We start from the raw sequence: 24,439 nt of genomic DNA, 5'->3' as shown, positions 1-24,439 counted from the left end.
ATGAAAAGAAACGGGATGTAAGCTCAGCACAGGCGACATCCTGGAAGAAAACAATGGTTCCGTCTGCTTTACACCAGACGCTGTGAGAAATTCACTTTTAAGCAGGACAAAAACCTAGCACACAAAGCCAAATCTACAGTCTGGAGTTGCTAACCAAGAAGACAGTGAATGTTCCTGAGTGGCAAAGTTACAGATTTGACTTAAATCCATGACAGGACTTGAAAATGGCTGTCTAGCCATGATCCCCCAACACCTTGACAGAGCTGGAAAGAATAGTGGGCAAATATTGAACAATACAGGTGTGCAAAGCTCTTATGAGACTTACCCAAGACTCACCTGCCAAATGTGTTTCTAACTAGTATTGGCCAGTGGAGGCTCCCCAGAGGAGGAAGGGGAAGACCATCATCATCATCAGTGAATTTCATAAAAATAAACATAGTAAAACATTAAAAAAGTTATACTTTTTAGATACAACTATAATAAATATATTCACGTCACCAAATAATAGATTAAAAAACATTGTTTTGCAATGAAGGTCTACAGAAGCCTCGGAAGCACTCTATAGGGTAGCACCATGGTGTAGCTGGAGGACAGCTAGCTTCTGTCCTCTTGGTACATTGACTTCAATACAAAACCTAGGATGCTCTTGGTTCTCCCCCCTTCCATAGACTAACACAGTAATTATGACAACTTCTGGAGGACATCCTCCAACCTATCAGAGCTCTTGCAGCATGAACTGACATTTTGCCCACCCAATCAAAGGATCAGAGAATTAATCTAATACTGAAAGCATAAGCTACAGCTAGCTAGCACTGCAGTGCATAACATGTGATGAGTAGTTGACTCAAAGAGACAGACAATAGTTGAAATTAATTTCTTAAAAAATGAAGGAAAAGCAAGAGCTTTTCACTTCGGTTTCACGTATTTAGCTAGCAAATGCAGCTAACCTGTTTAGCCCACTCAAACATCCGGCTCAAACAGAAGGATGCTAGGTTAGCTAGCTGGCTATGACTATCCAACACAACACTGGAACTCTTCCAAGTCAAGTTAAGCTTTTGGTTTTATTAAGTTATTACCACCGTGGCCCTCCGGTGTAACTGCTTACTGACTATACACTGTAACGTTACTGCATGATTGTAGAGGGTTTACTAACACATTAGTTATATTAGCTATGTTGACTAGGACGCTACTTTACCTAATATGGAGACAACGATGTAGGCTGTGTGTAACGGTTATGATATTGTTTGGCTTGGAAAGGTTTTAATCGCCTGGTCACATACAGCTAGTTTGTTGTGCATTGAAGGCCACAAGCGAAGGCAAGACGTTATTGAACGTGTCACTGTATGTCACCTCAACTTTTTTCTCTCGACCTGTGTGCACCTACACTGTAAACGTTGATTCATAGACTAGGTTGTAGCAACCTCATAGTAGGCTAAACCTATCGATGTTACATTGAGCCGGGTGTAATGGAACATGAATGACAGCCATCCAATATGCTGTAATAGAAATAAGACCATGTTCATGAAAAAAGAAAATCGTCCTCCCTCATCTTAAACGGCACGAACCGCCACTGGTATTGACTCAGGGGGGGGGCTGAAATATTTATTCCACTTGGTATCATATTCATATGTGAAGCAATCCAGAGACGTTCTATAGGCACTGTACCTTTAATGTCTCGACTGCAATCCAGGTTATTTGGTTCCGCTATTAGATGAAGCACAGTGACAATACATTCGTCTCGTATACATAAACAAAAATGTCTGACATTGTATTCCCATTTCAACTTTGCTGTGCTTTTAAACGGCTGAAAGCGCAGTGATAGACATTTGGGTGACAACTCAACCAAAAATCAGACTTTGTTTTGCCATTGGAATCTGGTTGGGCTTTTAGATGGCTGAAAGCATAGTAATGACACTTTGGAAATTCAACCTAACTTTTGACTGTCTTTCTGAGTGGAGGAATTATAGGGTCTCAACCAAATATTGCCCAATTATGTACGTTTAAATAAAGTGGTGTGCCCCAGATTTTCACATTCAAGCATCCAAGGCAGGCACGATTCCAACAGGCAGAGGTCCTGTAGGTTGGTTGATAGTTAGAGGTTGGCACCTCAACAAGTATGAACTTGGCAGGGCCCTCTCTTGTAAAAGCCAGCAGAAATCAGATGGCAAGATATGGCTGATTTAATAGGAGCGGGAAAGCCTCTATGGGAACACAGGAACTGGAGGTATGCGCACGCCGCACAGCTATCAATCTTATTTATGAACCGAGTGTGTTTTTCTTCCCCCTTTCACTGACAGTAGTTTGAGGAGCTGCCAACATTCCTTCTGATTCTCTTCAAGGCGGGTTGACATGTTTCAACCAAGATTCTCTTTCCCAGACTTTAAATGATGGACAGGAATGTCGACAGGGTAACAGGTGAAATTCCGCAGTGGGGCTAGCATGTCAGGAGAGAATACATTTTATTTTGTTGCTCAACCACTTGAAAGTTCTGCCTTGTCCTCCGTCAATTGTGATTCGAGGATCAAATCAGTTGATGTGTTATACACAGGAAATGATTTGATGTACGCTTGTTTTTGTGGCATTTGTGGCTTCTTGGGCCCTTTTACGTTTTACAATGTATGCCTAATAGGCTAGAAGAGGCGTTGTAATAGAACACTGATGGGCTTAGAAAACTGATGGGAAAAAGTGATAATCAGAGCAGTGGGTGTTGTGGGAGGAGCTTTGGAAGTCACATTACAGCCAGACCAAGCTGAGCCAAGCCAAGCTGTGCTAGGCTGGCCTGGTTAGGCATCCACCATAGTTGCTGCAACCATGCTAGAAGTGACCATGTGAAAAGGAAATCCCAGAGCCAGCACAATATGTTTCGGGTTGATCGTGTGAATCAGGCAGTGGAGATTAGAGATCTTTATATTTGAGCCTATCAACACATGGTATGTGTCGTTAGATGCACTTATGCATAGCACTCCATTTCAAACTCACTTTGGCTTTGGCAAGACGTGTTGTAAAAGTATAATCCTTGAAAGTGATTCAAGAGAAGAACACATACTTAATGGTTCATTTATTTTTTATTCCAAACATTAGACACCACAAAGAAATACTCAACATTTCAGTCTACTGCCTTTGTCGAGGGATGGGCTCTCTGCTCTATTCTGGTAGGAATGCTGTGAAGCAATGTCATTTCCAGTCATCTGTGTTTGAAGTTTGCGCAAACCAGTTTTGATCTTCCAAACTCGGATTGTGTCCAATTAAGTCCCAGTGAAAAAGCGCCCCACTGGGGCTGAGCTCATAGTATGTTGTTGTGACGCTTTCAGTGGTGAGATTGATTCCCTTTTCCAAGGGCAGACATTTCCACTATTGATTAATGGACACATGGAATAACGTTCAGACCCCGGGTCTGCTCCAGTTTATTGGGATTTCTAAAACACCCGAAGGGGAAATGAATTGACTTAGCCGCGCAACATTTGTTTTTCTTGTCGTCAAACCAAAACATATTTTGGACCTTAGGTAATGCTTGAGGGAGGTAACTGGCACCACCTATTCGCCTACTAAAGCCAAAAGCTGTTAGTGGCAACTCTAGCCCCTTTTTAATTTGCCCATTTGCTCACTCCCTCATTAGGTTTGAAGCTTTTTTTTTGTGAGCACTTAGTTCTAATGTGATCGTACCATTTAGTGAGTGTGAACCAATTTAGAACTTGGGTAGACCTAATTAGGGAACTTAAAAAACGACACGTTAATCACTAGGGGAAATGGCCATTGGGCAGACACGGTTGACGATGAATTGACAGGAATTTTACAATTGAGCTTTCGTCTTTGGAATCCTTCAGCAAGGACAGGGGATGGCAAAAACATAGGCCTAAATAACTCCAGAAGGAATTTTCCTTGACTTATTTTCCCCACTATACACCCACAATGTTAACATAAGCACAAGTGTTGTTTTATTTTGGGTGCAAAATTCATTTTTTTACCGCCTGTCCTTCACACTCATCTGGGACCCACCTCTCACTGACATCATTTCCCCTCTCCACACAGCGAAACATTGTCCAAACATCCCTCAGTGAAGAGCGAGTGAAGCTAAAGCTTGTGGGAAAGTATGTGTCAAGTCTCTAAGCATTATGGGGCCAGAATCAATGACCGCCAGTCTTTACAATGTAACGTTTTCAGGGAGCATTAAAAGGAAAAAGGGAGAAATCTACATTGTGCGAATGCTCCATTGTACCAGTGGTTTTGCCCTTGACATGCTAAAACGATATACTAAAACGAAATACTGCCTCCTAGTGGCTCTGACCAGCTTGGTTCATCAAATTCAATATGCCAATCAAATGTATTTTATAAAGCTCTTTTTACAACAGCTGTTGTAACAAAGTGCTTTACAGATACTCAGCCTAAAAACCCCAGAAGCGCCGTGGTTAGGAGAAACTCAAAATGTTAGTAGTCAATAATAAACGCGATCTTGCATTTCAACACACGTGTTCTATGCAGGTCTGGCTGTGGACCAGAACGACCACCCTAACTCTGAGGGAAGATGGGAAGGGCTGCGTCTCCCAAATTGCAAATAGGGAATAGGGTGCCATTTGAGATTCAGCCCAGGTCACGTATACTTCACACATAACCATCTGACAGTCAAGGAACAACCGCCATTTTGTCCTGGTAGAGGGTCTACCCTTCTACCCTTTCGGCTTGCAAGCCTCCCCCTTTTTCCTCCAAACATAATGATGGTTATTATGGCCAAATAGTTCGATTTTGTTTCATCAGACCGGAGGACATTTCTCCAAAAAGTACGATCTTTGTCTCCATGTGCAGTTGCAAACCGTCGTTTGGCTTTTTTATGGCAGATATGGAGCAGTGGATTCTTCCTTGCTGAGCGGCCTTTCAGGTTATGTCGATATAGGACTCGTTTTACTGCTGATATAGGTACTTTTGTACCTGTTTCCTCCAGCATCTTTCTTTTGATTTTCCCATGATGTCAATCAAAGAAGCACTGAGTTTGAAGGTAGGCCTTGAAATAAATCCACAGGTACACGTCCAACTGACTCAAATTATGTCAATTAGCCTATCAGAAGCTTATAAAGGCATTAAATAATTTTCTGGAATTTTCCAAGCTGTTTACAGGCACAGTCAACTTAATGTATGACAACTTCTGACCCACTGGAATTGTGATAAGTTAAATAATCTGTCTGTAAACAATTGTTGGAAAAATGACTTGTGTCATGCACAAGGTAGATGTCCTAACTGACTTACCAAAACTATAGTTTGTTAACAAGAAATTTTGTGGAGTGGTTGAAAAACAAGTTTTAATGACTCCAACCTAAGTGTCTGTTAACTTCCGACTTCAACTGTATCTGTGTTGTCATGTTTTCCTTCTGATTGAAGCTTTAACCACAGCTTTCTCACCTGTTTAGATCACTTTGCTAATATTCAGTTGCACCCCCTTTTGCTCTCAGAACAGCCTCAATTTGTTTGAGTGTCGAAAGCGTTCTACAGGGATGCTGGCCCATGTTGACTCCAATGCTTCCCACCGTTGTGTCCAGTTGGCTGAATGTCATTTGGGTCGTGGACCATTCTTGATACACACGGGAAACTGTTGAACGTGAAAAATCCAGCAGCGTTGCAGTTCTTGATACACTCAAACCGGTGCGCCTGGTACCTACTACCGTAACCCGTTCGAAGACACGTAAATCTTTTAAATGTTGCCCATTCACCCGCTGAATGGCACACATACACAGTCCATGTCTCAATTGAATCAAGAATTAAAAATCCTTCTTTAAAATGGTTTAACTAGGCAAGCCAGCTAAGAACAAATTCTTATTTACAATGACTGCCTACACCAGCCGAACCCAGACTACGCTGGACCAATTGTGCACCGCCCTATGAGACTCCAAATCACAGCCGGTTGTGACACAGCGTCGATTCGAACCAGGGTGTCTGTAGTGACGCCTCTAGCACTGAGATGCAGTGCCTTAGACCGCTGCGCCACTCTGCAACCTGTCTCCTCCCCTTCCCCTGTAATCTGTGTGGGCTCTGGGTCCTCTTGCCCCACACTGCGGCTGTCCAGGGGAAACCTCCTCTACAGGGACAGGAAGAGAGAGCTGCAGGGTGTCTGGAAGGAAGTAGAGAGGAACAGAGGCCTATCGAGTATGTCACTGTTTTAGACGTACCCTGGCCTAGTGCCTAGTGTCATGACATGCCATTTCAAAATGCTGTTCGTGATGCAGACATTTATCGCAAATAAATAAAAAATGTCTTAAAAATATTTATTAAACACTTTGATTGAGTAGAACTGTAGCTAGCGGGATTAGTAGATGACATGGTTAGCTGATCATTTTCCTCCTGGTACTCCTCTACTGCTTTCTCTAGTGCCCCAAAAATCTCAATGGCAGCTGCTGATAAAAGCTCATTGAAAAACACACTGACTGTAATTTTCAGATAGTGGACCAAGAGAGGTATTCAGTTGATATTTAATCTGGGTACCAGTCTGTTTAGCTATGACTCCATTCCTTGCCACTCCTTGTCATGTTTAGCAATGACATAGGAGTACAAGGAGTGTAATGTTAGCAAATTAGCTTCTATATTTCAGGCTAGCGTAGTCCACATGGGCCTTTTCTCAATTAGATTTGATCAACTTGCATCCTCTCTCCTCCGTCCTCTGGCCTCCTTTTGAAAAAGAAAATGCGCTTCCAATCGCACATCATCAGGCAAATAAATGTATAATGTGATCCAAACAACTGTAGCTAGTTGTGCAAGACATTTTCTAGATAAAAGGATAAGTAAGCATATTGTTTGAAAATGCTTGCACGCTTTTCTCCTTCAAGAAACAATAGCTGATTCAAAGGGTGTGTGGCAGATTTCAGAACTCTGTGAAGGACTCAGATAAGATACACTTGTGCTTCCTCGCCAAAGAGAGGCTATCGAGGAGGGGAGGACCGTGATTCGTTTGCCTACTAACGAATTAACACACTCCTTGACCACGTATCAGTTTCCAGGTCACGGAGGAGAAAGGACTGAGGACGGACTTTTGCCAAAAAAAAAAACATTATAGTCATTATAAAAATCCTAACAAACTCACCTCCAATCTACTTCTGTGTTCTTCTTCTTCTGTGGATTTTATTGTCAATTTCAATGGTGAATGATTTACCGCCCACTACTGAACTGGAGAGTGGACCAGCGGTAGGGAAGAAACTTTGACAATATGGTGTTAGAACTCTGCCCCCACCAACTCCCTAAGAAAACAACATTTAAATATAGAAATCACATATCCGGTGGTTTACTAAGCATCTCTTTCATATCTGCCTCCTGAATGCTGTTAAACTCACCAGGAAACTCTCCCTTTCCCTCCCATATTGCTGACATGTTCCATTGTCTCCACCCGGCCATGATCTCCCCTCCTTGATGGGTGCTGCCTATGCTATTCAACGTAGTATGCTTTCAACCTAATTTGACCCACTCTTGGCCTAGAAATGATGGTCTCCCTTCTGTCTACCTGATGACCTCCCTGCCCCCACCTTTCCCAGGATCTTATAAAGATGTCAGCCCTTTCCCTCTTTATTCCACACAGGGGTGGACTGGGACCAGAAATCAGCCTGGGCAATTCTAACACACTGGCCCATTCCTTCCCCTCAAGGCCCCCCACACCTGCCCATTCCTTCCCCTCAAGGCCCCCGACACCTGCCCATTTTTTTTGTTGCCTCAAGGCCCCCATTATTAGGCAAATAATGATAATAATGCTCAAAACCCCCCATTTAGACTGGCCCACTAGGCTAAAAATGGACACGCCCATCTAGCATTTCCACACCGGATTCCACATCTCCTGCCACTTCTTAACAACAACATCTTCCTAAAATGAACCACTTGGCCTCTGCCTCATCTGCACCTCCATGTCAACATGAATACGTCTAAGAGTTTCGTTGGCAAAAAAATTAGAGGAGCTGAGGGGTGGGATTAAAAAGCTCCTGATTGTTAATAGTTATTACTATAGATAATCGTGTATGCCGGAGATGTCTGAGTACTATCTATCCTAAATGTAATGTCTATGTATATAAAAAAACGATATATCTTTGTTACGTAACTACTGTGTATGAAAGTACCATGTGTGTCAAATGTGTGTGTATGTAACACAAAAGCTGTAAAAACAAAAACACAAAGTAGCTTTGGTCCTCTGAAGAGTTGATGGGTGGGCCAATAAAAAAGGTCCAAGGAAGAATTAAGGAAGAATAAAAAAAAAAAACGTCCAATTTATGCACACACACACACACACACACACACACACACACACACAACACAACGTGAGCTGCCATCTCATAATTCAAAAATGTGTTTATTCATTTTGTTCTGTGAGGCCTTGTTTGTATATACACGTGATTTTGTCATTTCTTTCTAGTTCCACACTGTGGATACCGGTATTCAAAATGGTGATGAGAACCCTTTTACACACAACACAAGACAAAAGGCACAGTGCCAATTCAATATGGCAACCACTACAAAGCTATGCAAAGGGGTTTAGACCAGATGAATAGTAATCCCTCCGTCAAATTACAAGTTGTATCCATTGGGTTTCCCTTCATGCTTGGTTTACTGTTTTATAAATTAATCTGCCTTGTCCTCCCTATTTCCCAGCAGGCATTAGGTAGGGAACATGGAGTTATTTCTGGGTCGCACAGACTGCCTCTGCATCTCGTACATGTTCACATAAGATGATAGGAGGTCATCCATTTTGTAACCCTGAAGAGGAGACAAACACAGTTGTTGGGGTGTGCACGTTGAGGCAAAGTTAAGTCACATTCTCCAGTGAGGTCACTACAATACAAGTGTTTGTGAAGGTCACTTAGTGCGCCCTCAACAAACCCTATCAGCACTTTGGATTCACACAAAATGTACACGTGCCGGTTTATAGGAGGTAACATCTCTCATTCTGCCTCTCGTTTGAGAGCGAAGACGTAGTGGCCACTTACCAATGAGGTCTCACAAAGGAAAGAGTTCCCTTTGACCAGGTTGCCAATGGTCATGTGGAAGTAGGTGCTCCCGCTGGACCAGTTGGTGATGCGGTTGAACGGGTGCATGACCAGCAACTCCTGAGGTTTAGGGTAAGATCAAAAGGGCATGTTTGGTTAAACAGGGAAGGTCAATACTTTATCGTGCTGATGGTGGCAGAAGTGGGATCTTAGCTTGGTGTTGTGGTTCAGCGTATGGAGTTCACGTGTAAAGCATCTCAGATTTGTGGTTTTAAGAAAAGGTCAGTATCGTTACTGCGTATGACCATCTGGCAGTAAATGCCTCTAGATGTAAGTCTAATGGTGATAAAATGGAAATAATCATATACAACTATTGTGCTTTTACCTTTGTTTTGGGTTCGATAAAGCTGACTCCTTGCTTGCTGATTGCAATCTGGACAATACTCGGGTAACTCGGTTCAGAGGTTTGCTGTGAAGCAAGAGCATACAGAAAGTCAACACTGGCATGCAAAGTTCGGTGTGGCATCATTTTCATATTTACATCAGACACTCTTATCCAGAGCCTCATTATTCTCTTTGTGTTACTTTTAATTACTTTTTATTTGGAGTCTACTTGGTAAATATCCTCTTCTTCTTGAACTGCGCTCTTGGCTAAGGGCTTGTAAAGTAAGCGTTTCACGGTAAAGTCTACACTTGTAGTATTCGCCGCATGTGACAAATAAAGATTGATTTGATTGGACTTTTTTTTGATTTGACCAGGGTGAAGTGGCTTGCTCAAGTGCACATTGACCGATTTTTCACCTCGTCAGCTCAGGGATTTGAAACCAGCAACGCCCAACAATCTTAACCACTAAGCTACCTTTGACTTGAGCTATCTCCCAACGTACCTTTACTTCAAAGAAAGCACAGCCGAACGTCGGCCAGTGGCAGATGCCTTTTAGGAAGGCCACTTTAGCCTCGTCCAAGGTGATCCCAGCCTGCTTGTTGTAGGAGGAGATGATGTGCTTTAAGGGAAGAAGAAAACAACAGATTCAGAAATGCGAGTTTCAGTATTTCTTTACTACTATATGCTTTCATTAATTACCATATGCATGATATACATCTGGGCAAAATGTGTCATAGTGATGCTATTAATGCACTGTTGGGGTATTGTCTGAATAACTAGACTTGAGGTCATGATGGTAGTTGCTAATTGCAGAAAGAATCCTTTATTGAAATGATTGAAATGAGCCATCTGCTTAGTAATAGCAGTGGTGTAAAGTACATTAATAAAAAATACTTCAAAGAACTACTCAAGTAGTTTTTGGGGGGTATCTGTACTTTACTGTTTATTTTTTTTGTGACAACTTTTACTTTCTACATTCCTACAGAAAAGAATGTACTTTTTACTCCAAACATTTCCCCTGACACCCAAAAGTACTCGTTACATTTTGAATGCTTAGCTGGACAGGAAAATGGTCCAATTCAAGCACAAGAGAACATCTGTAATCGTCTCTGCTGCCTCTGATCTGGCGGACTCATTAAACCACGATTGAGTGTTGGCTATCTGTTAATGTTTAAAAAATAATTTTAAAAAACGGTGGTGTCTGCTTTGCTTACTATAAAGAATTTGAAATATTTTATCATTTTACTTTTATTTAATTTAAGCAATTACATTTACTTTTGATATTTAAGTATATCTAGAACCAAATACTTTTAGACTTTTACTCAAGTAGTGTTTTACTGGGTGACGTTCACTCTTACTTTGAGTTACTTTTCATAAAAGGTAGCTATACTTTTACTCAAGTATGACAATTGGATACTTTTTCCACCACTTGGTAATGGAGAGAGTAAGAGAGGCATTCCAAATCTCATATAAAGCTAAATAACATGAAGGACTGACAGTGTAGCAGTGTACAATAGATATAAATACAGTTGAAGTCGGAAGTTTACATACACCTTAGTCAAATACATTTAAACTCAGTTTTTCACAATTTCCGACATTTAATCCTAGTAAAAATTCCCTGTCTTAGGTCAGTTAGGATCACCACTTTATTTTAAGAAGGTGAAATGCCAGAATAATAGTAGAGATAATGATTTATTTAAGCTTATATTTCTTTCATCACATTCCCAGTGGGTCAGAAGTCTACATACACTCAATTAGTATTTGGTAGCATTGCCTTTATTGTTTAACTTGTTTAACTTGGGTCAAACGTTTTGGGTAGCCTTCCACAACATTCTCACAATAAGTTGGGTGAATTTTGTCCCATTCCTCCTGACAGAGCTGGTGTAACTGAATCAGGTTTGTAGGCCTCCTTGCTCGCGTATGCTTTTTCAGTTCTGCCCACAAATGTTCTATAGGATTAAGGTCAGGGCTTTGTGATGGCCACTCCTGTCACGTTCTGTCCATCGTTCGTATGTGTTTTCCTTGTTTTAGTGTTGGTCAGGACGTGAGCTGGGTGGGCATTCTATGTTGTGTGCCTGGTTTGTCTATTTCTATGTTTGGCCTAATATGGTTCTCAATCAGAGGCAGGTGTTAGTCATTGTCTCTGATTGGGAACCATATTTAAGTAGCCTGTTTTGTGTTGGGTTTTGTGGGTGATTGTTCCTGTCTCTGTGTTTGCACCAGATAGGACTGTTTAGGTTTTCACTTTTCTTGTTTTGTATAGTCTGTTCATGTATAGTCGTCTTTATTAAAAACATGAATAACCACCACGCTGCATTTTGGTCCGCCTCTCTTTCACCAGAAGAAAACCCTTACAACACCAATACCTTGACTTTGGTGTCCTTAAGCCATTTTACCACAACTTTGGAAGTATGCTTGGGGTCATTGTCTATTTGGAAGACCCATTTGCGACCAAGCTTTAACTTCCTGACTGAAGTGCACCAGTCCCTCCTGCAGCAAAGCACCCCCACAACATGATGAAACCACCCCCATGCTTCACGGCTTGCAAGCCTCCCCCTTTTTTCTCCAAACATAACAATGGTCATTATGGCCAAACAGTTCTATTTTTGTTTCATTAGACCAGAGAACACTTCTCCAAAAATCGTTATCCCCATGTGCAGTTGCAAATCGTAGTCTGGCTTTTTTATGGTGGTTTTGGAGCAGCAGCTTCTTCCTTGCTGAGCGGCCTTTCAGGTTATGTCGATATAGGTCTCGTTTTACATTGGATATAGATAATTTTGTAACTGTTTCCTCCAGCATTTTCACAAGGTCCTTTGCTGTTGTTCTGGGATTGATTTAAACATCAGCTATCTGAGCAGCTAACCGATCGCTGCAGCTGTACATAGCCTATCTGTAAGTAGCCCACGCTATCGACCTACCTCATCCCCATATTGTTTTTATTTACTTTTCTGCTCTTTTGCACACCAGTATTTCTACTTGCACATCACCATCGGCTCATCTATCACCCCAGTGTTAATTTTCTAAATTGTAATTACTTCGCTATTATGGCCTATTTATTGCCTTACCTCCTCACGCCATTTGCACACACTGTATATAGATGTTCTTGTTTTTCTATTGTGTTATTGACTGTATGCTTGTTTATTCCATGTGTAACTCTGTGTTGTTGTTTGCAAAGAGGCACTGAGTTTGAAGGTAGGCCTTGAAATACATTAACAGGTACACCTCCAATTGATTCAAACGATGTCAATTAGCCTATCAGAAGCTTCTAAAGCCATGACATCATTTTCTGGAATTTTCCAAGCTGTTTAAAGGCACAGTCAACTTAGTGTATGAAAACTTCTGACCCACTGGAATTGTGATACAGTGACATATAAGTGAAATAATCTGTCTGTAAACAATTGTTGGAAAATTGACTTGTATCATGCACAAAGTAGAAGTCCTAACTGAATTCCCCAAACTATAGTTTGTTAACAAGCAATTTGTGGAGTGGTTGCAAAATGAGTTTTAATGATTCCAACCTAAGTGTATGTAAACTTCTGACTTCAACTGTATAAGTCATATTTGTGTCATCTTCCTCCTCCTCTTCTCCCTCCTCCTCCTCCTCCTCCCTCCTTCTCCTCCTACCTTCTTCCAGTCCTCTGGGGACATGGTTTTCATCTCATCAGCCGGCACCAGCTCTTTCAGCATCCTGGGAATCATGACAAACTGGGATCTGTCCGTGTCCACTTTGACCCTGAACAGCAGGCCAGCCAGGCTGATCATCTCCTCCTTGGTACACTTGTGGTAGCCACGCAGGTACTTTGGCAACTCCTGAGGGGGAGAGGTTTGTGTATGAGTGATGGTGAAGAACTGGGTGGATGGATGGATGGGTGGGTGGGTGGGTGTGCGTGCGTGCGTGTGTGTGTGCGCATGTGCGTGTGTGCGCGTGTGTGTGTGTGCGCGTATGTGTATGTGTGTTTTCTGCTCGACCTGTGGGAAGTGGAAAGTAAGGTCAGAGGTCAGGTCTCTTCCTGGGGTCACGTTGAACCACAGCTTCCTCATGAAGATGACCAGGTAGGGCATGGTGGCCGGAGCTCCTGAAAAACAGTGACCCTCAGACCTTCTAGCATAGCATAGCATAGCATAGCATAGCATAGCAGTTTCAATCCACTGACAACTTGGTGGGTGTAAGGGTCTACTTTGATATTTTGCATACATTATATTATGCTTTTGCCTGTTTTGTTTTTTTTGCGCAACCATCTTAAAGCACTGACAATTTGGTGGCCACATGTTCATTGTATCTGTTCAATTCAATAATGTGCCTTACCCTCCGTTTTACCACCTTTTCTTGCCTCTTTGACTTTCTTTGTTTTTTTAGGTTGGTCTGTGGTCTGCCTCAAACTGTCAAAGAAGTAGTTTTGATCCTCCAAGCTCATCACCTGAAAGCAACAAAGCAAGAAAATGTTTAAGTGCACTCATTCGCACTACCAACACAAACTTAAGCTGTGGCTTGAAAATGTTTTTTTTTTCTCTCCAAAAAGTTGTGATAAGGACTTGAAATCAACCTTGTTTGGCGTTTTCATGAAGAGACCGTAACCGTCAGCTGAGGCCAGAATGAGCTTGTAGGCAATATTACGAACAAGGTCACGAATCCTAGTTGTTGAAGTCACCTCGAAGAGCTAAATTAAAGAGTAACACATAAGACAAGATACATTATATTGTGTTAGACATAAGATAACTGTACTAAACAAGTACAATGGAATTATGTGGCTCACCTCAGTTGAGTCATTGGGGAAGTGGATTTTATGGAAGATTTGGTTGCTGTTCTGTTGAATGGCGTCCACCTCCACCTGATGGGGAGGCAGCTTCCTGGGCTCCATACTACAACCAGAGGACGGTAGCGTTAATTTCCCCCCACTCATTTTAGTACGTAATACCTCAATACCAGATATTGTAGCATCGTTAGCACAACACCAGAAACCTTGTCCAAGTGATTCAGATTGAGACCTCTTGGTAACTTGGCTTAGGTGTTGTATTCACAGGGGCATTGGTTCGAGTCCCAGTCACCCCCCCCCCCCGAATTCACTGCAGTGTGTTTTGGAGCCGTACCTGAGCAGCATTTGTAGCCGTTGGAGGCAGTCTGCAGCCAGGGGTTCTCTGGGCCGTGACTCTAGGAAACGCTGGGTGTACCTCAGCAGGGACTGGCTGGGGGAGAAAAGGCCGGTGCACAGCCACATGAGCTGCCAACCATAGTCTACACTCATCCTGCGAGAGGGAGAGGGAGAAAGAGAGAGAGAGCGAGAGAGAGAGAGAGAGAGAGGGAGAGAGAGGGGGGAGATGAAGATAATGGTGGGGTGAGAGAGAGAGGGAAGATAGTAGAGAGAGAAGGGAAAGATAGCAAGAGATATAGAGCATTTTTATCATAGAATAAGAAATCCAGCACCATACATACATACATACATACATACATACATACATACATACATACATACATACATACATACATACATACATACATACATACATACATACATTACATTACATACATACATACATACATACATACATACATACATACATACATACATACATACATATACATGATTATTTCCTAGTAATACATATGCAATAGCTGACATGACAGTTTATAGTTGGTCATTACCACACATACCTGCTGCTGTTACTGGTCATCTGCCTCATGATCTGGCAGTAGACCTCGTCCTGTAAAGGTACATGCTGAGTGGCCGGACCAAAGATCTGGTCAGTCAGCTCTATGGGCTGGCGCACCTGTTTGATAGGGTAATCTCCCATGTACTTTAGGATAGGTGAGGGAAAGGTTAAGGACAACAGGAAAACTCCACTTGGAGAGACATTTTTGTGGGGTAATTCGGTAAATGCTACTCCATTGAATTAGTATTCTTTTTATTCACTTTTAGAGGTCTTCAGTTCTAATAAACACAGGTATAATCAGTCCCGGGTGTCTTCTTCAAATATCTCCAGTGTTAGCCTCAATAGCAACATGAACATCAACAAATGGCTCTAAATTAAAGGGGAAGTTCAGGATTTTACAACTTGATATTAGATGGGGTTTTCACCCTGAAAGTAATCTATGGGCCAGGAAAAAAACTGTAATCGGTGGTTCGGTACTCTCTGAACCGCCACTACAAATTTCAGAGGAGTTTAGCCACAGCTAGCTAAAAGCAGAGCTGGGGAGAATCATGCATCAAGGTGAAAAATAAATCAATCAAATGCAGTACATATGCTACTGCTCTATCGCACGTGCAATGATCTCCGAGTGGGAAACAGTGTGTGTGGTTTGCAGCAACTTCTTTGTTGTTGTAATATCGCAAAGGGACATGGTAGTTTTACCATTAAGGACGGCAGATTTAAAGGTCCAATGCAGATGGTTTTTTCTCAATATCAAATCCTTTCTGGGTAACAATTAAGTACCTTACTGTCATTGTTTTCAATCGAAACGGGCAAAAAGACACAAAAACCGTTTTTTTTTTGCTAAAAGCCATTTCTCAAGCAAGATTTTTGCTCGGGTTGTCTGGGAGTGGTTTGAGTGAGGGGTCTAATTGGACGAGCCTAATTAGGAGGAATATGAACCCTGAAAACTAGCTGTTATTGGCAGAGAGGTTTGAAACTCTCTTTGTTATTGGTCTGTTCATTTATACCGTCTGGTGATGCCACCATGCAGCACAAAACTCCATCCCACCAAAACAGGATGACATTTCAGGTGGTCCTTTTAAACAGCTCTTGCATAATTTTCACAATTTCACAGTATTATTCCAACTTCATATATGAAAATATATATAAAATACAGGACAACCACATTTTTGACTGCACTGGGCCTTTAGAGGTGATTTGGCCATTTAAACAAATACATGAACACAATAACCTATCATTTCAATTGATTTGTAACTAGTGGTGGCTAACGTTAGCGTAAGTTTGTAGTGGCTGTTTAAAGAAAAACTGTAATCCCTGGTTCAGTTATCATAGCCTACAGACTACTTTCAGGGTGAGGAACCATCTAACAATCATGTTGCAAAATCCTGAACTTCCCCTTTTAACAAATAATGTATTTCAGTAAAGGATATCAGTGAAGGAGATGCAGGCCAGATGGCTAAGGTCGGTGTTGCCCACCAGACTCTTCAGTAGGGGCTGTTTGATGGGTTCTTTGGAGGCAGCCCACAGTTTCTCCCTGCCTGCCCCTCTGGCCTGCGCCCCACGGCCGCCCTCTTTACCAGGCTGCCTGGGGAAACAAAGAAAAACAAAGTTAAGTTGCTGCCTTGAGAATAAAGTGTAACTGTAAAATAGACTTGTAAACCACGCAAAATGTGGTAGTGAGATAATTGGTCAGGTTACTGTGACATTGGAATCATAAAAAAAAAAAACATAATGGTAATTATTACATTTGAAATGGTGAGTCAGTGGTTGCATCTGTAATTGAAATAAAAGTGAGAGTGGATTTATTGAAGGGTTTTCTCTACCTAAAGTACTCAAGGGCAAACTCTTTCAGTGAGACGGGGGAGATTGCTTCTTCCCTTTCGTGGGCGTTCTGAGCCACTGTCTTCTTCTGGTCTGGGCTCAGATTCAGCAGACTCTGATGGTTCAAACAAAGAAAAACACAACTTTAGTACGACCAGTAGAGGGTAGTATTCCCCTGCCGCAATCCTCCTGAGAATGTGGGCTGGACATGATGTGGACTTACCCCACCATAAGCGTATTATTTGAAACAGTGAAAACACCAAGTAAAACTGAAATGACAACTTAAAACACAAAATAAAAAAATATCCAATCACAAACTTCTTATAGCTTATTAGACACATTTCCACTTGCTGACGACTTAAATAAAACATCCATCCTTTTCTTAGTAAAACGCAAAAGTAGAAATGAAGTAGTCTTTCCACCATATGGTCAGGCACGTTCCATTCGCAGGCTTGTACCCAGCACAGAGTTTGGAGTCGCCTTTCATCAGTGCAGGAGATGCTGATACGGAACATGGGACCAACAATCAACATAGTAAACATACAAAAAACATACATGTAGATGTACTCTACCACGGTTCCATTGTATTGTCTTCCCCTATCTCATCTCTACAGACAGACAGCAGTTCAAAGGTCAACGATCTGGAATGGAATGCAGCCACGTGCCAGTATTACCTTACATATGAGACTCTTATCATTCACCCTTGCACATCCCCGTTGGCACTATGTTCGTATCTCAATATAGTCCCATCCCATTTAAAAAGACAAAAATGTATCCCCCTCTTCTGTGTTTGTACAACTGTCTTTGCACTGTTTATTTTATCCTGGTCCCAGATCTGTTTGTGTCGTCTTGCCAACTTCTATGTGTGTTGTAAAGACCGCACAAATAGATCTGGGACCAGTTGACTGTTCCACGGCCTATTCTTCTAACCATACGAATAAGTGTTTGAACTGAGTCAAGAACCTTCTTACCAGTGTGGTATCGCTGGGCTTTTCAAGGGTTGGCAGAACCAGGACAGTGTCCGTGGAGATGGCGCCGGTGTTCCCGGTGCGCTCGTTAGTGCCTTTGATCCATCCCCGGGCGGGGGAGTACTCTCCATCCTTCACGATGACCAGCACGTCCCCTCTCTTGTAGCTCAGCAACGTGGGGTCGTCTGCCGTGTGAGAAAGCGAGAGAGAAAGCGCACGTGAGAGAGAGAGAGAGAGAGAGAAGTCGACATCAGTTACTCACCCACGTACATAAGACGAACCATAATGGTCATGCACGATCCCCAGCCCAAAAAACACCTACTGTCTATGACTGGTCCTTTTTTGGATATACTTGTTTTTTAAACACTGACTACCTACTAACTGTGTTGTCTGATAGGGATAAAACAAATAGTTTTACAGTACAATTTACAGCATATTCTATGGAATACATCCAGATACACAACCCTCTTAAGCAGTGCTATACAGCATGGCCTTTGCCTATCTCATCCAAATAGATGAACCACGAGTTGTCATACTCATACACTGCCTATTGATATACTATGATTCTGCCAAATGCATCCACCGAGCTAACCCTTTGGAGCTCACAGATACACAGTTTAACCCAAGACAAACCTATCCAAAATCAGTCAATCTAAGCTGTGAAGTGGGTGATCAAGTGATTCATCGTCATACTCCCACCCTGTTTGTTGATGTCCTGCAGGGCCACTGCGTAGACGGAGCGCTCCTTCAGGCCCTCCAGGTACCACTGGATCAGGTCAGCCATCTCTCCTGCATCCACAGACTGCAGTAGGAACTGCCCTCTCAGTGTGGCCAGGCTCACCGACTGACCGCTGTCAATCCTGCCATCATCACTGAGGAACATATGAAATGTACGTTAAACATGTGAAGTGTATGTGAAACGTGTGAAGTGTACGTGAAACATGTGAAGTGTATGTGAAACGTGTGAAGTGTACGTGAAACATGTGTGAAGTGTATGTGAAACATGTGTGAAGTGTATGTGAAACATGTGTGAAGTGTATGTGAAACGTGTGAAGTGTATGTGAAACATGTGTGAAGTGTATGTGAAACATGTGTGAAGTGTATGTGAAACATGTGTGAAGTGTATGTGAAACATGTGTGAAGTGTATGTGAAACATGTGTGAAGTGTATGTGAAACATGTGTGAAGTGTATGTGAAACGTGTGAAGTGTATGTGAAACATGTGTGAAGTGTATGTGAAACATGTGTGAAGTGTATGTGAAACATGTGTGAAGTGTATGTGAAACATATGTGAAATATATGTGATAACTTCATGGTGGATCGGGTGTCTGTATGAGGGAGTATGTGAACGGTGACGACCACCACTACTTGACAACTGAACAATAAACTGCCACTGTAGAAAAAGAGTTTGGATTGTGTATTCTGGGCCCTGTTTGAAAACTTAACAAATGCATCCTTTCTTGTTTCCTTGAGGTAAGTACAGATCTATAAGTGATTGTACAGGTGAAAGTACATTTATCCCTCTATTGCTTCCACAAATCCAACCAACTCAGATCAGTGATCACTTGAAAGAAGGAAGTGTTGGGTTCGGAGAATATGAAATATACTTATTCATGTATAACGTTTAGATTATGTCAGGATATGCTATTGTTAGCCATCAGGGATCCTATGGGAGGGATCCTCTGGGAGGAGAAGAGACACAGTCTGGTACCAGTCACCATAACAGGCGTGAGTTGGGGAAGAGTGAGCAGTTTGGGGCAGAGGTCAGGTCAGATGAAGTGAGGAAGAACAGATATCACTAAGGTTCTGTCTAGCAACAGAGATGCATTGGCTGTTCAGATGTGTAGGAGGAGACTCAGCCTATGAGGAGCGGTTAAATATCAGTGCTTATATGTCAATGTGTGTGTGAATATGTCATTGTCTAATGCAGCTGTATTGATCCTCTGGGAAGAATAAACTTGGTTTCATAGAGTGTCCGTAGAGTGTTTACTCAGAAAAATTAGGACCTAACAGAAGGAACGAAGGAAAGAAACAAGGACGCATTGCTGAAGTATTTGAACAGGGCCTTGTCCATACCTTGACTTGTTCACTCCAGTCACCTCCGGGTAGGATAGCTCAATGAGCTTCTTCTCTTTCTCATCCTGGAAGGAGATCCCATTCCAGTTGATGGCCACAATAAATTTGCTTTTGGGTAGAGGAGGTCCTGTGGATGTGTAAATAGCTTAGTAATAAAATCATCTTTGACAAAGACCATTTCTATTTTTGCCTGATGTGAACCAGCTACTGTAAAAGGTTAATCGTGTGAAATGGAAACCAGCCTCACCTGGTCCACTGTTGCAGAGGTATTCCTGTTAGACTTACCGGACATTTGCGTAACCTCGTAGAACTTGGAGAAGTAAATGGGCCATTTCTGGCGCGCATAGTCAACCACGTCCCCCTTCACGCTGTCTGTGCTCCTTCTGCTGTTTATGTAAGGACCCTGGAAGAATGATTGTTTATTTGTTGGTACATTTTTGTCTGGCATCAACGTTATTCTACTCTACATAACTTAACATAACTTTTTATTTGACTTCCCTTTACATTACTTAACTTGGCCATGGTTGGTTGGGATAACATACACCAATTAACATTTCATTGCAAGACATTTTTTATCAAATGCTAATTGTCTGTAATTGCCATTACCAAATAAGTAATTGCCATTACTTATTTTACCAGTGAGTAGCAGTTTACCTGTGTGTGTGCTGCGTTGACCAGCTGAATCAACTTTCCTTGTGACTTGGTCTCAATAAGTTCAGTGGTGATGCATTCCTCCACCACCTTCTTGGCATTCTCTCCACTGATGGCAGACCCAAAGGTCACATAGTAGTACATCGCTGCGAGCTGCACAAAGTCATCCTCCTGGATGACAAAAAATAAAACAAAACATCTGTTTAGATCCAATTACAAAGAAAGACTGTCTTGTTTAGTTAATAGAATTTCCACTTCAGGCCTCCCTAGTGGGGCAGCGGTCTAAGGCACCGCATCGTAGTGCTTGAGGCGTCACTACAGCTCCGGGTTCGATTCCAGGCTGTGTCACAGCCGGTCGTGACCAGGAGACCCATGAGGCGGTGCACAATTGGCCCAGGGTCGTCTGGAATATGGGATGGTTTGGCCGGCCAGGGATTTCTTTGACCCATTGCGCTCTAGCGACTCCTTGTGGCGAGCCGGGCGCCTGCACGCTGACAACGGTCGCCAGTTTGACGGTGTTTCCTCCAACACATTGCTGCGGCTGTCTTCCCGGGTTAAGCGAGCAGTGTGTCAAGAAGCAGTGCGGCTTGGCAGGGTTGTGTTTCGAGGACGCATGGCACTTGCCCTTCAACTCTCCCGAGTCGCAGCGATGGGACAAGACTGTAACTACCAATTGGATATCACGAAAAGGGGGTAAAACAATAAATAATCCACTTCAAACAGTCTTTATATATTTTTTTTTTCAACAATAGAGCTCATTGTTTTTCTTTCATATAGAGTCCAGTGTGACAATGTGACTCCTAAGACCCACGTTTGGTTCATAGTCAATCTACCTCGAGAGAGAGAGAGAGAGAGAGAGAGAGAGAGAGAGAGAGAGAGAGAGAGAGAGAGAGAGAGAGAGAGAGAGAGAGAGAGAGAGAGAGAGAGAGAGAGAGAGAGAGAGAGAGAGACGTGGAGGCCACATTCACAATTACACCATTGCCGTATCTGTGATATGTTATCCACATCGTCTGGGTGGGTGGGCTCTTAGACGTGTGCACTGTCAAAAAACGTCTCACCTTCTCAGAATGGTACTCCCCAGACTTGAGGCCTCTGATGACCTGTCTGTAGATGAGATCCGTGCTGACGGCATCGAGCAAGGAATCGTGCCAGGGCGTGAACAGCTCCTTGCGGAAGTAGAGTCTCCAGGGGGCGTGCTGCTCCTCCTCGCCCTTCCGCCTCACTTCCTGCTCGCACTGCGAGATGGCGTCCATCACGTGCCTCCCGCCACTGCCCAGGGACCACACCTGGAAAAAGCACAGTGACAAGACATTGTTTTTTTTAACCTTTATTTTACTAGGCAAGTCAGTTAAGAACAAATTCTTATTTTCAATGACGGCCTAACTGCCTGTTCAGGGGCAGAACGACAGATTTGTACCTTGTCAGCTCAGGGATTCGAACTTGCAACCTTTCGGTTACTAATCCAACGCTCTAACCACTAGGCTACCCAGCCGCCCCGGATGTTGTGTCTTACCTGGAGCTCTATGCCACAGGGCTAGTCAAAACATGCCACAGGGCTAGTCAAAACATGCCACAGGGCTAGTCAAAACATGCCACAGGGCTAGTCAAAACATGCCACAGGGCTAGTCAAAACATGCCACAGGGCTAGTCAAAACATGCCACAGGGCTAGTCAAAACATGTCACAGGGCTAGTCAAAACATGTCACAGGGCTAGTCAAAACATGTCACAGGGCTAGTCAAAACATGCCACAGGGCTCGTCAAAACATGCCACAGGGCTAGTCAAAACATGCCACAGGGCTAGTCAAAACATGCCACAGGGCTAGTCAAAACATGCCACAGGGCTAGTCAAAACATGTCACAGGGCTAGTCAAAACATGTCACAGGGCTAGTCAAAACATGTCACAGGGCTAGTCAAAACATGCCACAGGGCTCGTCAAAACATGCCACAGGGCTAGTCAAAACATGCCACAGGGCTAGTCAAAACATGCCACAGGGCTAGTCAAAACATGTCACAGGGCTAGTCAAAACATGTCACAGGGCTAGTCAAAACATGTCACAGGGCTAGTCAAAACATGTCACAGGGCTAGTCAAAACATGTTACACAGGGCTAGTCAATGCAAGTTCTGAAAGCTAGCGAATATGCTAATAAATGGTCGTCAAATGATGTCAAGACTAATTTCCTATTGACACTGCTGTATTCATTACGCCTCTTCTTCGTTAATGTGTACTTCTTTTAGTTGCATGGCTAGGTGTGCCCAAAACCCGTGGGGGTTTCCTCCCCTAAAAATGGTTTATAATCTATGCATAGTCACTTTAACTCTACCTACATGTACATATTACCTTGACTAACCGGTGCCCCCGCACATTGACTCTGTACCGGTACCCCCTGTATATAGCCTCGCTTGTTCTATTACTGCTGCTGTTGAATTATTATTATTATTAACTTCTTAAAGCATTGTTGGTCAAGGGCTTTGTTAAGTAAGCATTCCACTGTAAGGTTGTATACGGGGCATGTGCATGTGACAAATACAATTTGATTTGATTCGCACCTTCTCACAGAAGCCGATGTAGAGAGAGAATCCGTAGAGGTCCTTGAGGTTGACTTTCTTGGCCAGAGCCTGGCACACCTCGGCGGAGGTACAGGCTGAGTCTACCGGCAGGCTGACACTAAGGCCGTCCATCAAGGCCACAGACACTTGCGTGGTCTTCTTGGTCTTGACGGCCTACACATGAGAAGATGGGAGTCGTGGTAAGAAGTCGTCCTTGTAGCATGATGTACTACAACAGCGCCCATAAATGCTCTGTATATATACTGTATATGTCTCCTTAGCAATACGGTCACTGTCATAAGATTAAGACTAAGATCGCTTTATTTGCCAATTGCACACAAGGCTGAACCCCCCTAAATAAAGGTATGTCGGCAGAGCAAAAAACAGAGAATGGATCGATTTGACAGGTCAGACATTAACACTGGTTAATGTAGCTGTCGTTCAGCAACTTTCTCCCAGATAACTCTGATGCTACCTCTCATTTACATTTACATTTAAGTCATTTAGCAGACGCTCTTATCCAGAGCGACTTACACTCGTGGTAGAGTGTGGGTGGGTGGGTGGGTGGGTGCCGGTGTGTTTCTGTTTCTTTGTCGTCGGACCAAACCCGAGTCAAGAATAATACCGTCCATGACTTGTAATGCTGACACTGCTTGACAGCAGCAGTAGTCCACACATAGCAACATTGTCAAGAGAGGTAAAGCTTCTTTGGCTACAGTGTTGGACTGACAATCGAAAGGACCTGGGATTTGAGTCCTGACAGGCCTACCCCCCCCCCATTCTGTTGCATTGTGTCAAAAGGGGAGATGGCACCCAGATGAGTATCCATGTCTCGGATGTTGTGTCTTACCTGGAGCTCTATCCAACAGGGTGGTTCACCTCGCTCCCCATTGGCCACGATGCGACGCAGACGCTCAGCACAGTACGGACCGTAGCTACTTGGTCCTCTGCCCAGGAAGCTCTCCAGGTACTGTGGAATAGAATCAAACAGAATAGAACACAATATAATTACAGTGTATGTAATTGATTGACTGTGCATAAAATGATGATTATGCATAAAATGATTATGGTCATGCATAAAAACACAGCGCCTTAAGACAAAGAGAATAGCCGTAAGTTCAAAACTTTAGACTGACCTGCATAAGGAGTTCTGTTGGGGGGAAGATACCCAAACAGATAGAGAGGAGGACCCAGCCTCTGAGAGAACTCTTCTGGTTCTTATTGTTCACCAGCTGTTTAATGATCTGACAATAGATCTCATCCCTACACGGACAAACAAGGACAGACAAGGCCTCAAGTAGTTTAGAGGGATCCAGTTTAGAGGGATCCAGTTTAGAGGGATCCAGTTTAGATGGATCCAGTTTAGAGGGATCCAGTTTAGAGGGATCCAGTTTA

General features: G+C 42.9%; 1 protein-coding gene across 1 annotated transcript in view; it reads right to left on the bottom strand.

Moving 5' to 3' along the window:
- Positions 1–8,292: 8,292 nt before the first annotated feature.
- Positions 8,293–24,439, bottom strand: part of LOC118402367 (unconventional myosin-VIIb-like) — a 29,322-nt gene continuing 13,175 nt past the window's right edge. The window contains exons 27-48 of the mRNA XM_035800523.1: positions 24,181–24,307; positions 23,895–24,014; positions 23,045–23,218; positions 21,553–21,780; positions 20,498–20,665; positions 20,129–20,246; positions 19,844–19,970; positions 18,468–18,640; positions 17,772–17,953; positions 16,803–16,915; positions 16,410–16,564; positions 14,981–15,134; positions 14,419–14,574; positions 14,085–14,190; positions 13,875–13,988; positions 13,637–13,748; positions 13,300–13,406; positions 12,955–13,140; positions 9,833–9,949; positions 9,331–9,414; positions 8,946–9,065; positions 8,293–8,715 (exon numbers count right to left, since the gene is read on the bottom strand). Coding sequence (XP_035656416.1) covers positions 8,617–8,715; positions 8,946–9,065; positions 9,331–9,414; positions 9,833–9,949; positions 12,955–13,140; positions 13,300–13,406; positions 13,637–13,748; positions 13,875–13,988; positions 14,085–14,190; positions 14,419–14,574; positions 14,981–15,134; positions 16,410–16,564; positions 16,803–16,915; positions 17,772–17,953; positions 18,468–18,640; positions 19,844–19,970; positions 20,129–20,246; positions 20,498–20,665; positions 21,553–21,780; positions 23,045–23,218; positions 23,895–24,014; positions 24,181–24,307 — 3,040 coding nt within the window. The 3' untranslated portion in view covers positions 8,293–8,616. The remainder of the gene's footprint in view (positions 8,716–8,945; positions 9,066–9,330; positions 9,415–9,832; positions 9,950–12,954; positions 13,141–13,299; positions 13,407–13,636; positions 13,749–13,874; positions 13,989–14,084; positions 14,191–14,418; positions 14,575–14,980; positions 15,135–16,409; positions 16,565–16,802; positions 16,916–17,771; positions 17,954–18,467; positions 18,641–19,843; positions 19,971–20,128; positions 20,247–20,497; positions 20,666–21,552; positions 21,781–23,044; positions 23,219–23,894; positions 24,015–24,180; positions 24,308–24,439) is intronic.

The sequence above is a fragment of the Oncorhynchus keta genome, chromosome 23, assembly GCF_023373465.1.
Source record: "Oncorhynchus keta strain PuntledgeMale-10-30-2019 chromosome 23, Oket_V2, whole genome shotgun sequence".
NCBI lineage: Eukaryota > Metazoa > Chordata > Actinopteri > Salmoniformes > Salmonidae > Oncorhynchus > Oncorhynchus keta.
This window is presented reverse-complemented; position numbering and strand designations above follow the sequence as displayed.